Source organism: Eublepharis macularius, chromosome 9 (assembly GCF_028583425.1).
Source record: "Eublepharis macularius isolate TG4126 chromosome 9, MPM_Emac_v1.0, whole genome shotgun sequence".
NCBI lineage: Eukaryota > Metazoa > Chordata > Lepidosauria > Squamata > Eublepharidae > Eublepharis > Eublepharis macularius.
Genome location: NC_072798.1, coordinates 41977301 through 41991448, shown reverse-complemented (window position 1 = coordinate 41991448; position 14148 = coordinate 41977301). Strand labels below are relative to the sequence as shown.

Genomic DNA, 14148 nt, shown 5'->3' with positions numbered 1-14148 from the left:
CTGCGCAGGCGCAGTCCTAATGTGTGTCTGTATAGAAGACATTTGATGAACAACAGTTACAGGTTAAGTGTAACAGTTTAATAGATGCTTCCAGATAGGGTTCACGAGCACACTATAGCCAATACAGTCAGCTATGATTATCAGCCACGTGGAGCTGCTTCTAGTCTCCAAAACTCTTCATGCATTTTTTACCAAACTGCAGAGAAAAGTAGTATAGATATCAAATACTATATAATCAAGAAGGCACAGTTTCCATGACATTCTTGTGGCTCTCTTGCGATCTCTGGAAAAGGTGCATCAGATACCACCTCTCTCCTGTAGCAGTTGGTATTGTTAGCAATGACAGTACACTGGCAGACTCTTCAGTCACAAAGTAATCACTACTTATGAATGTGGGCAGTTTATCTGAAACTGATCTAATAATGGGAAGTACCAACCATCACCATGTTTTCTTCAGTTACTAAAGTAGAATGGATGTAGAATGACTCTCTCTGGACAATGCCTTCCAGCTCAGCTAGAGATTAACCACTCTCGTGTATTTCCACACATCCCCCTGATTATCAAGACAATCAAAATTGCCCAGGAAGAAATACCTTGCATGCATAAGGATTGCTTTTTTTTTTGCACTGAAAACCTTGGTTTACCAATTTCTCTCACCTAGCAAGGAGCCACTTTATATAGCTCCCAAGGCACACCACATTTGTCTCAAATCATGAGTGTTCTTCAGCCAGATATTGGTACTCTGAATTTTGTTCCATAGAGGACCTCTCCAGAGCTCTACCAGAGGTACTCCTGAATGTAAGGGAAACTTCAATTTAGTGCTGCTACAAGAAGTAGAAAAGCGTTTTCCTTTATGCCTTGACTATTGGACCCTCTTGCTTGGTAAACTCTCTACAAGAGTACTTTCTTCATCTTTGCTTTCTAGTCCTGGAACACTGTTCCTTTAAAAGTTCACCTAACGGATATCTCCTCTGAACATCTCTGCTACCTGGCTGTTCTGAGTGAAGTTGACACTGAAGTTCTTCAAGTGTCTAATCCAGTTTCATCCTCCTATTGCACATTCTACACTTTCTTGGGACATGCAACTTGTAAGATCTAGTGAACTTTGCAGGCTGCATTCTAACCCTCCTTAAAACTTCATAAGAACAAAATGGTGCCACATTCAGACATCACCTTCTTGGCAAAGATAGTTTCAAGGCTTTATCTCAGTCAAGAATTAATCCACCCTACCTATTTCCTGAATGCAGTGTCAGATATAGAAATAACATGGCCTGTGCTGGGTGTTTGGAGGGCACTCAACTTCATCCTGGGCAGAACTAATCCGTTTAGGGAGCACCCTGGCCTGTTTGTGTGATGCAAGTATCACAGCAAAAGACAAAAAGTCTCTTCTCAGTGCTTTAGTTGTTGAGTTTCAGCTAACATCAAGTTATGCTATGAGTTGGTAAGTGGCCGTTTTTGAGTGTGCTCAAAAAGAGTCATGGGCCATGGCTGCATCTTCCACATTTAGCAAAGGTGTTCCTTTTCCAGAGCAGCTGCTTGGCCACAGCCTTCCACCTTTCTAAGTATTATGCCCTGGATGTCAGAGTTTGAGGAGATGCCTCCTTTGGAAGTACTGTGCTCAACACTTTTTTTCATGAGCTGTATTGATAACCAACACCAGGCAGATGAGCTTGCTGGTCCCTTCCAAATTGTGTGAGTGCACAGCAATCGCAAAGGAAAAGAACAGGTTGCTTTCCCATACTTGGTGTTCCTGCATGGTTACCTGTGCAATCACACAACCTAACTTGCTTCTCTACAACAAATACTTAATATTTGGTGCTGTGGAAGAACGGAGCAGGAAGCTATAAGTCTTTCCCCTTGGGCATATGCATTGGCATATAGTGAGTGGAGGATATCAAACCTGAAAGTCTAACTGTAAACACATAAAGTACATAATAGCTTTATTTGAAATTTTCAACATAATTATAAAACATGACAGTTATAAAGGAAATGAAAAGAGCTAGATACCAATTTTCCATTTGAAGCAATCAAAAGCTGATACTTATTCTAAACTAAATTTAACTTTAACACTTAACTATCTCTCCTTTCTTCCTAATTTTCAAAAGGGCATATCATTAGTTCTTCTCATTCTGTTTCAAAAAAGTCAGTAAGAGGTTTTTATATAAATAAATAGTTATCCACAGTCTTTTCTCTAATCAAAGTATTAATATAACCAGCACAGCATAATCAAAAAGTCTTCGGAAGAATTTCTACCTTCGAAGCCTTCATAACTAAATCATTAGTAGTCAAAAGGATATCTATTCTTAAATATATTTTATGTCACTCTAAAAAGTAAATACATATTTTTAGCAGAGCGATTTTCAATCTCCAGACAACAATTAAACCCAAATTATCCATCACTTCACAAAAGAGCTTTGGTAGTTTACCTTATGAGGTCTTAATATTTCTTTCTGAAAACCTGACTATCTGTAGATGAATAACCCCGTTCCAATGACACATTAGACACCAACTTACGCAAATAACACAAACCCATTAGCTTCTCCATCAAATGTGTAAGAAAAAAGTCCTTTCTCTTCATTTAGTGCATACAAACCCAATATTAAAGTCTTTGTTCCATCTAAGCTAACTACTACTCTTATAAACGGTTCTTACTATGTCTTATGGTTATAATTGTGGGTTTATGTACAATACTATTCCATTTTTTTAACATTAGCATCCACAGATTGTTTCCCCAAATACTTGCATGTCAAATATTTAATATCCTTTACTCTAATGTGGGTCTCTTGCAAACATATTAAATCTTGTTTGTTTTTTCCAAATTTTGTTCCTTTTTAAGTGGAATTTAACCCATTAATATTCCAGATTATAAATTTTTAATTAATTTTTGTTTTGTGCCAAGTCTACTTTATATTTTTCATAGAATTCCCTTGCTTTGACAACAATATTCAATCTGTATATCTGTTGATTGTAGGTAAATATTATTCCCTACAGTTTATCCCATCTGAACATAATCTTTTTCTGTTTAAGTTTCTCAGTTAAAAAGGCATAGTCTTTCCTTTTAGGTAGAATTTCTATTGGTGTTTCCTTTAACAAGATTACCCCAGTGTTATCAATCATAAGCTTCTGTTGGTAATGTTGTTGCAACACTTGGTCTTTCACTCTTCTCACAAAGTAGACAAGGACATCCTGTGTTACTGCCTTTAATTTTGCATACCGAGTATTGATAAACAATATCAATTTCTTGTTCTATTTCATTCTGGTCATGCTGTAGAAATTCTGCTAGGGCTTCCAGAATTTATCCCTAATATTTTCTTCGCCTACCTCCAGGACTCCTTTAAGTCTTAGACAAAGTTCTTTTTCTTTTAGTTCCAGCAGAGCTAAATTGTGTAGTTGCTTTGTTAATTCTTGGCTTCATACCTCCATTTTACGTTCTAAGATGCCCATTCTGTCACTAACTTCTTGTACTTGAGTAGTTATATTTAGAGATGGGCATGAACCAAAATACAAACCAAAGTTCATGACTAACCGAGCCGGTTCATGGTTCGTGAACCAGCAGTTCATCAGAGCCCATTTCTGACGAACCACCACGAACTTTTGGCTGGTTCGTTTGGTTTATTTTTTTGGTTCGTCACTGCAGACAGCCTGGCGCGGATCAATCAGTTTCCTAGGCAACAGGGGATGGACTTCCTGCAGACCTTCTGCTGGCCCAGAAGTGACCTTCTGCTGACCCAGAAGTGACGATTTGCTGACCTGGATGTGACATTTTCACAAACCAGGTCTTGAACCAGGGCAGGTTTGTGAAAGTTTGTGGTTCATGAAATGTGACAAACCACGAACTGCACAGTTTGGTTTTTTTTCCAGTTCGTGCTCATCTCCCGTATTTTTATTTTTCCTTGCTTGTCCATCATCTCCCGTATTTTTATTTTTCCTTGCTTGTCCATCATATATTTGTAATTAACATAGTCTATTTTGTTCCTTGTAATGATATCATAATAGGCATCTATTGGTGATGTCAGTGGCAAAATGGGCAAAATATGGTTTCTACATTGAAACCATATTTTAATAACCATCTTCCACAATACGAGAGCCATCTTGTCTTTAAATGGTGTCTAACGATTTCTTAATTAATAAATATGAATTCCTTCCTTGGTATCAATTGTCTCCAATTTTATTTGTCTACCTTTGTATTTATAATCCAACCTGATTTCTATACTAGAGTGGTCACTTGTTAGGCACCACCAACCCACCTAGGGGTTTTTTTCATCTTGTAATATTTTAAATCTATTTTTTTAATAAAAATTGTATTGAATGGGTTAAACATACGTCTCATTAAAATCTACAATTTCATTACCCTTTAGATTCATGTATATGCCCCCCTCCCTTCCCCCTCCCCCTTTTCCCCTTTTGACTTCCAACAGCACTGAAACTCTTTTATTTCTTATCATTACCTCTTTATTTGCAAAAGCCCTTAGCTGCTCTTGTAGTATCTTTATTTCTTGAATTATTTTCTTCCCCGGTCTTTTCTGTAAATCTTTGTCCTTGAAAATTTTCTCCTGTATCTCTTGAATTTTACTTTGCTTTTTTTTATTTTCTCTGCTGTTCAATGTAATCAGGATCCCTCTCATCACCGCTTTATATGCATCCCACACCATGTGTGTTGGCACTTCCTGGCCATCATTCTGTTGAAAATAACATTTTGTTTCTCTCTGGATAACTTCAATATTTTCTTGACTCTGTAGAAGATCATTGGGTTATGGTCTGAGCTCACCCTTGGCAATATTTCTGTTTTCTTTGTGAACAAATTTAATTCCTTTGTCGCCCAAATCATATCAATTCTTGAAAAAGACTGGTGTCTTACGGAATAAAATGTAAAATCTTTTGTTTTAGGATTCCAATTTCTCCAAATGTCCTCCAAATTTTCTTGTCCAACCAATTCAAAAAATAATCTTGGTAACTTCCCAGCCTTTTTATACAGTAGTTTTGATACATACATTGTATAGTTTGGCCCAGCTCTTTATTACCATCCAGCACTTTTTTTCCTAATGCTTCTATAGCAGTTTGCCATTCTTTCTCACCTTTCTTCATTGTGCCTGGGCTAGCTTTTGCGCCACCCCACGTGTCCGCTCTCTTTCTTAACTCCGTTTTTAATATCAGCTTCTAATTCCTTTATTTTATGGTCTTGTTTTAAAATTTACACTTTAAATTCAAAATCATCTTTTTGACCTTACCAAGATGTCGGGCGCAATTTCTCTATGGTATAATGTCCTGTTTACTCCTATATCCCTTCTTAAAATGACCAACTTCCGCTTCCTGCTGGTCTTTCAGTTTCAGCTTCTCGCGTTGTTTTCTTTATTTTGCTTCTGCGGTCTTTTCCACTCTCTGCTCCTCCCACTTCAAGTTAACTCCTCTCTAGGCAAAAAGTTCTCTTCTCTCAGTATCCTTTATATTCTCGCAATGCTCGAGCTGGTTCTTCCCTCGTTTACTCCCCTTTCTCGCTGTCGTTATCTCTTACAAAACCACAGGTACGTATAAACAAAACTTATTTTTGTCTTTTAGCACTATATAGCTCCATCCAAATTTGCCAATTTTCTCAAGGTTGCTTTACTCCTTTACTCAGCTAACAGCCTTGTCTTTTTGTTTTCCTTCTTTTGTCTTTTTCTTCCTCTATTAAATGCGGAAAAAATGGTAGCGATCTTTACCTTTTCTCGTTACTCCTGGGTTGTTCGTGCTATTTCTTCCGCTTATAGATGGTCAGATTCAGTACAGAAGCTTGGGTTCTGGCGATCTTATGCTGTAATTCGACTCCAAAGAGCTCTGGAGAGATCTTAGCTTGTCCTTCTCAGAGGGGACCTCAAGGCAATGGGGAAATCCTTTATTCAGAACCACCCCCCACTGCCAAGATCACACACTCTCAGGGTCACGTAGTGTTCTGGACCCTCCCCTGCCTGGAGAGGGGTGGCAGCAGGCAATCTAAGCACCTGGCCTGCCAAAACAGATGCTCTTGCTTGCCCAGCTCCCCCGGGAAGCTTCAGTTCACCATCAGCCCAAACCGGAAGTATAATATTTTAAATCTTATACAAAGTCATTTATCCTTCTCTGCCAGTACTACTCTTTCCTAGTAGTAATTCAGTCTGTTTTTCCTATCTCTTCTTGTTGCTCTCTAGTAGTTGATAATAAAACAATTTTGTCTTCTTTTTATTCAATTTATTTCCAGAATATTGTCCAAATCTTGATATTTGCTCCATTACATATTTCGGGAAACATTGGGTTTTTTCGGTCTCTTTTCTTATACAATATGCCAAATACCTCCCAGGTTTGTTTGCCCCTTCAAACTGCCTTTGCTTTAGATATTTGTTTTTTCTGGATTTCTTCTGTTTCCAATAAATCCAATTGGTTTTTTAATTGCTTCATTTCTTTCCATTGTCTCTTATCACCAGTAATTTTACGTTCTTGTTCCAATATTTTCAATTTTTACGTAATCTTATTATTTTCTTGCCTTTTTTCTTTCAAGCATCTATTGCCAAAAATGTTCCTCCCATATAAGCCTTGCCAGCTTCTCATATTGTTGTCGAATTCTTTCTTACATTTTTGTACTACCTCCCCTTGTAACAATAAATTATCATTTAATCTCCATCTTTCTTTCTTGATTGCATTCTGCCATATTAGCTCTATTGGATTATGATCCACCAAAATCTTCGGAAGAATCTGCTTGTCTAACTTTTGTAATTAAACTTTTAGATATCTAACACGTATCTATTCTATATTATGATTAGTGTCTATCTGAAAAATATGTGTGGTCTTCTTTTGGGTGCAGTCGTCTCCAGACATCTTCTAAAATTCGTATATAATTTAAGACATATTTAGGGAGTTTCCCTCCTAAATTTTTCAACTTTGGAGCATATTGGTGCAACAGCACAGATTGCCACTGTTACCAGTAAGCACACAGTAAGCACACTGTTACCAGTAAGTCCATTTTGCTTAATACATGACTTCTGGGTATAAGGTCCTTTTAACAATGAGTCATAAGATGGAGATGTTCTTGATGTCATAATGCTCATCTTCATGTTGAAGGCATGCATTACAAGTTGCCAAGGAATTAAAACATTTGGCAGCATCAATAAAACTTACCAGCTTACTCCTTGACTTCCCCAGAATAAAAACTTGGGTGTATGATGCTGTTGTTTAGGATTTTGTAGTTTTAGTCTTATCCAGAGCTTGCTGATACATGAGATTAACTTTGGCTGTGTGAAAACAAACTGATACACTGAGTACACTTTAGAAAATAGGATGAAACAACCTCGCCTTGAATCCCCCATAGACTCCTCTTAAACATTTTTTCTGTTTTTCAGGAGCCACTGCGACCTATTCATCCAGCCCCTCTGCCTGATGCCCCACAGCCTTCACGCTTGCCTCCTGAAGCTGCCAGTACCTCTCTGCCTCAGAAGCCACATCTGAAGCTAGCACGTGTACAAAGTCAGAATGGTATAGTGCTATCCTGGAGCGTTTTGGAAGTGGACCGGAGCTGTGCCAGCGTGGATAGCTATCATCTGTATGCATACCATGAAGACCCCAGTGCCACTGTGCCCTCCCAATGGAAAAAGATTGGGGAAGTGAAAGCCCTTCCTCTGCCTATGGCTTGCACACTTACTCAGTTTGTGTCTGGTAGCAAATACTATTTTGCAGTCCGTGCTAAGGACATCTATGGACGCTTCGGACCTTTCTGTGACCCCCAGTCTACAGATGTGATTGCTTCCCAAAGCAGTTAAGCTAGAGACTTTGAAGGCTTCCATCTTTCCCCACAGTGGAACATACTCTGGTTTTGGGTTTATTCTCATGCATGAAACTCACTGTAAAATCTCTGCAGGATTATTTTGAAAAGTTGTCACACACTACATAAAGTTATAACCAAAATAAATTTCTAGCATACTGTGGGAGACCCTGTATTCTGCTGAAATCTTGAAGTATGAACTCCTCCCCTTCTCCCCCAAAGCTGCTGTTTAGGAGTGAGGCCCTGAGTCTTTGGCTTCACATGAATCTGTATCTCAGCAGGCTAATGAGGAATATTAGCCCTGACACAAAGGGCAAGAGGTATGTTGGGTGAAGAGGGAAGCCAAGATTCAGGGTCTTGCTTTCTTTGGTACTGGAAGATTGGCCAGTGTTATCTTACGATTACAAGGAGTTGCCTGTTTTCTAGAGGCAAAGGACTTTTTATGTGGCCAGTTCTTGAGGAATGTATGTGTATCTGCTTATTGGGGTTGAGGAAAAAGCAGTCCTCTTGCCAGGCTACAGAGTGCTCACATCAGACTCAGGGAGCATTCTAAGGCCAGGCTTAAAAACAGGTTTGGGGAAAGTTTCATTTGCATTTCCAATACCTTCCTGACCTTCCTCTTACATGTCTTTCTCTTTTTAAAAAATTTAATTTGTGCCTTAAATAGTAATTTTAAAAATAAATGCAATCACTTTTCTGTGTTTTCCTCCTTTTGCCATTTTCATTTTTCAGCTCTTCTTGCTAGTCCCAGAAGATCATAACTTTCTCTTGCAGTGTCCAAGAATGTATAGCAGCCAATCTTCCTAGATTAAATTTCATTTGTGATCATTCAAGCCAATGTTTAAATACTTGGGTCTGATTAATAGGTGAATATGGGTCACCTCAACACATTGTTCAGAGGGAGTTGGTGTGTGCTATGGTTTGGCCACAGCAGATCTGGGTACATGACACCATATTTTCATCATACATACTTCTTGATAATTGCTTTCTTCAAGCCACTTTAATTAAATCATTTGGTACAACCTTTCATTATTTCAGTATGCCAGGCCAGCACAACAAAACTGTCTCCATCTCCTCCTATCCCACCAAGACCGAGTATGTGTGACAGATGTAAACCACCTCTTCCATGGCAATGAATAAGACAGCATCATAAGATCTCCTAGTGGAAAGCAACACATCTACAGTCTTCCCAGATTATCAGCTCCAGTTGGGGGCAGTTCTTTATTCATTGTCCGTACAAGGGTCTGGCACTTGTCTTATTTTTGAAGCTGGTAGAGCTGAAACCATGAAATGCAAGGTTCCAAAGGGGGAAAGCCTAGAGCTGGAACAGTGTTGATGTAACTTGGAAAGACAGGGTCTTAATTATGTAACTCGGATAACGTACGTGCAGTAAAATTCCCTGCCGTTTTTATACACCTTATATCCTCATTCATGTACATTTTAAAGCCAAGGAGTTGTTTTTGAGTGATAAGGAACCAGCCTTCTTATGGATCTTTTGCTTATATTTAGTGGTCTAGTCAAGAATTATATTTGAACTTGAATTAATTTTATTCTTGGTGTTTAGTGAGGAGTTCTCAGTCTTTAACACACAGATGATGATCCATTTGCCTCACTTATTTAAATTAACAATGGTGCTGTCCTCAGAAATGAGCCTCTACTTGCTCGTTAACTGGAAGTTTGATATAGAAGCAACCAATGATCTCTCTAGATTGATCACTTGTAGAAGAATTTTTCCTTAGTTTGGAGGGCTTCCTTTTAATCTTAACAGTAGTAATGCTTTAAAAAAAGTAAGCTGGCATTAGAATACCAAAAGTCTATAAAGGGAGTATTTTATTACACAAAGTTGAATTAATAGAAAAATGAAACTAGAATGTTACCGTGGTTGTGTGTGACTGCAGTAATCCCAGTCATACGTAGCTGATGGTGTAGGCTACTTTGGATTTTTCTTACTTGCTCTTTCATGCCTTTTTCCCTACTCAGGCAGTAAACTCAAGGTAGAATGCAGCTGAAAAGATATATAAGAGCATACATTTTTAAACAAGGAAAAATAAATTTCAGGGAGAGATCATCTTTGAACTTGCTGGCAGAAAGAATTATGTATGTACCCAAAACACACATGGATCCTCATCTGGATAAACTACGTCCTGCCCCTATAATAGAAAGACGGGCAATATTGGCAACTGCATTTTTTCTGTTACTCTTTTATGCATTCAGGATCAGGTGCTGTTCCACGCCTCCCCCTGCCCCTCCCCCACCAAATTTGCAGGAGATGTCAATTGCAGCCCATAAATTAGATCCAACAGGGAGGGCAAAATAATTTTGCATGTAGATATGTAAACTGAAACTGGCAGAGAAGCTATTGGTAAAACAAAAAGTTCTTTATGAATCATAATGGACCTCTAATTATGTAGGTAACACTGAGGAAAGCAGAAATAGAGTCTAGAACGTGCTGTCAGCAGGGTGTTTCAGAGCTTGTAGTTTTCTCTTTGGTGCCATATTCACAAAGAAGTTTTTTTTTTTCCAATCTGAGCATCTACCTGTAAAAAGACATTGGACAATACTAGCTTTCTTTCTGTCAAACTATTAGAAACTAAACTGGATTGCACAATACCAAGGTGCAGAGTTGTTTGGTTTTTACTGCACTACGCTCATCGTAAAATTGAACTCTCTCAGTATGATGTATGCATTATAGATGGGGTAGAGAAGATCAAGAGTAAGATCTTCAAGGAAAGAAGAGGGAAGGGTGTTAGTCATTGCATTGCACTTTTATCAGTATTTTTTCACCATACTTTCCTTGCTGCAGTATATAGGCTGGCGCCATGCTTAAATTCTATTTTCTACTGCTTTTAAATGTGAAGCTGGAGTAGTATTTTTTCACTTGTATTTCAGCAACATTCTGTTCTTTCTCTTGAATACGTGAGAATCCACCTGGTAGTTTACTAACATTCCATTTTAGAGGACAGAGGTAGGGGCAAGTGAAACACTTTTACTGCTCAACAAGGGACAGTGGTGGGACAATTGCTGCTAAACCCCTTAAATTGATTGCATGTTTTCCTCTTCGTTCTCAGATTACAGCTACTAAACTTTTTCCAGCAAGACCTTAGCAGGTCGCAAGGGAGAGGGGGCAGGAACAGTACATGCTCAGCAGTGGCATCTAATTAGGAAAAGTTTTGAGCATTAGCAAGTATTCTAAGAGTTCTGAACGTACTAAGTATGCTATTGGATAGTTGAATTACTAAAAGTAGCTCTAATGTGAATTTTCGGTCTGTTGAGGGAATGGCAGTGCCTCTTCAATATATACATTCCAGGAAAATGGTGGCTAAGCTAATGACAGCTGTAGGCGCATGAGGAATGTTGCTGGGATTCGAACAGTGTTCTACTGCAAAAAACTTCTCAGTTCACCCTTTCACTTCAGGTTATGTGTCTAATTGGTTTGTAACCCAAAATCCTTATCACATGTCGAATTGGATAAGATGTAAGTAGCTTTGTAACTTGTTCCTCGAATAGCCACATTACAGTATTAACTAGGAAAACTGCATATGCAGTTGAAAATGAAGTTGGGATGATGCCTTAGAACTCCTTTGATGTTTTCAGTTTTCAACAGCAAAAATATCCAGATTTTTATAACAAAAACTACATTCTTTTAATAGCTATATAAAATATATGGAAACTATTTTTCTTTTTCCTTATTTCCCCCTTATATTTTTGTGTTTAGGGAGGTGAGAACTGGGTACCCGTGTTCTGGTAGGGCCTTCTAACATTGCTGTAAAACAGTTACTGCAGCCTTTCTATAATCCGCTCATGCTGAGGAAGGTAAAACACAAATAGTTAAGTACATATTAAAATCTCTGTTCCTTTTATCATTGGATCTAATCAATATTTTAAAGCACATGGATAGTTTTTTCATCTTATTGTGCTGGTTTTTCCTGTTTGAAGATATATTTTCAAAGTGCTGTCTGAGGTTGAAGTTTTATCTGTAAATAAAGTAACTGGACAGCCAAATTCTGGGGTTCTTGGACTTCAGTAACTTATCAGCCATTGGCAAATAGACTCCTACAAAACTCTTTATATAAACTTGCACTCTGGTTTTTTTTTCTTTTGCAGATGAATATGTAAATAAAGATAATGTAGGATGTACCAAAAAGTCCAATTTGAGCAGGGCAATGGCAAGTTCTCCCCAGTTTTTGTATGCATTATAGATTAGTGACTGTATACGTGTTAATTGTAGTGGGGTTTTGTCTGACAAGCCTGAAATTTATACTTTGAAATAAACTACTGGGTTTTTAACCTTTGGAGTCTTGTGTTTTGTTTGGATTGTCAAGCATCTGGAGCTTTAAAAAACAAACCAGGTCTCCCTGATGCTTGCCAAGACAGGAAATGGGCTAGTTCATATGAATCTCGTGCTCCCCCCTTTCCCTTTAATATTTTGTGCAATGGAAGGCATGACATCTGGCTGCTTTGGTGAAATGGTACCTTTGTGCAAAATTTCTTGGTTATTTTAAAAAAAACATTAAACATTTGCATCTAGCAATGTGCAAAGAAAATGCCACTGGAGAAAGACACAAAATTAATTAGGACTCTTTTAATTCATTCACTTATAGTCCGCCTTTCTCACTGAGACCCAAGGCAGATTACGCTGCAAGTCAATATGATCAACAGCTAGGACATTCAGTGAACAAATACAATAGTGTATGAGTTGCAGAAATTTGAAAAACAAATTTGAACACAAAGAACACTGCTGGAACAAAGTAATTAAACATGACATCTTTAACAAAGAAGAAACATACATCAAGGCAGTAAGTATCCAGTATAACAGTCTACAGTCCCTGTTCCTTTACCAAGGCATCTCTCGAGTCATTTCTTACAGCCCTATTACCTGAGTAAAAAAGTTCACCTTTCCATAGTTGGTGGAAAGCCAGAAGAGCGGGAGCTTTCCTGACTTCAGGCAGGCCATTCAATAAAGTGGAGACTACCACAGACTGTTAGTACAGGCAGCTGTAGATTTTGCCCCAGTTGTAGGGTGGTATCTGCAGAAGGCTGTGTTCAGATAAGCAAAACTGCTGTGTTAAGGCATAATGGGAAAGGCAGTTATGAGGGGCCGAGGCCACGAAGGACTTCGTATGTCAAAACGTTGAATTGAGCCTGGTAACTGATGGGTTGCCAGTGGAGTAATTGCAAAATGGAAGAAATATGCATGCTTTGCCTAGCTTCTGATAGTAAACAAGCTGTGGCATTCTGAACCAGTGGAGTCTTCAAGTTGATTTTCAGGGGATACGTATGTCGAGTGTGTTGCTGTAGTCTAGTCTTAATTTTACTGCGGTGTGAATCCAGGTGGCCAGAATAGCCGTGAGGTAAGGGGTCATCTTCTAGAAATAACTTCAATTTTTTTTGCGTAAGAATAGCATTCCACCTGAGCCCTGCAGCAAAAAGCTCATCTGGATTTCCTTGCCTGAAAAGACAGCCTTTGTGTTGCATTCATGCCTTTGTATTTTAACCTGAGACCATCCTTGGATGCTAGCAAAAGGTCGTCTGTAAATAAATAGGGTAAGAGGGTCAGTTAATCCATGAAGGCAGGGTTTGTTGCTGGACAAGTAAGGAGAGATGAAAAGCAGAAACAATGGACTAAAAAATATGAACCACAGATTGTGCCAGTGTTTCCTGTGTTCTATAGAAGAAGTGAGTATGAAGTACTACTATCAATCAATTTGTAAGAAAATACAACAAATACACACCTTGTGGAAACATACACAATATTTATTTATTTATTCCGTTCTTGCAGAGCAGGCTCAGCAGATTACAACACAGTATAAAAACAGGTAGCATAATAAAACCAGATTCAATTTATAAAAAACAGTGGTGCTCATATTGTCCTTCCCTCACTAAAACCCATAGGGCAGGTGGAGAACTGACAGATGTTATACGGAATGAGGGCTAGTGTCCCCCTTGGCAGGAAGCCAGTCAAAGAAGTGAGGTCCTTCCACCTAAACCACCATATGTCTGGCAGAAATCTCCATCTTACAGGGCCGGTGAAAAGATAGTAAATCTTACCGGGCCCATGTTTCTACAGAAAGAAACATGGGCCCGGTACCAGAGCCGAGAAGGCCCTGGCCCTGTCAAACGAAGGGCCCTCTGGGGAACATATGGCGAGAGGCAATCCCATAGGTATGCTGGTCCCAGTCCACTAAGGGCTTTAAAGGTCAAAACCTTGAACCTGATCCAGAACTCCACTGGGAGCCAGTACAGCTGGCACAGTATTGGTTTATATGCGACCAGAATGGAGTTCTGGTCAAGACACATGCAACCGCACTCTAGACTAGTTGCAGTTTCTGGAGCAGCCCCAAAGGCAACCCAGCATAGAGTGAGTTGCAGTCGTCTATTCT

The 14148-nt window shown here is 38.8% G+C and overlaps 1 protein-coding gene across 5 annotated transcripts in view; it reads left to right on the top strand.

The window, feature by feature from the left end:
• The window catches only part of ATF7IP (activating transcription factor 7 interacting protein), a 187320-nt gene extending 175278 nt beyond the window's left edge, over nt 1-12042 (top strand). For all 5 annotated transcript variants that reach the window (XM_054988342.1, XM_054988344.1, XM_054988341.1 and 2 more), the window contains one exon: nt 7350-12042. In XM_054988342.1, coding sequence (XP_054844317.1) covers nt 7350-7766 — 417 coding nt within the window. In that variant the 3' untranslated portion in view covers nt 7767-12042. The remainder of the gene's footprint in view (nt 1-7349) is intronic.
• The last annotated feature ends 2106 nt before the right edge of the window (nt 12043-14148 follow it).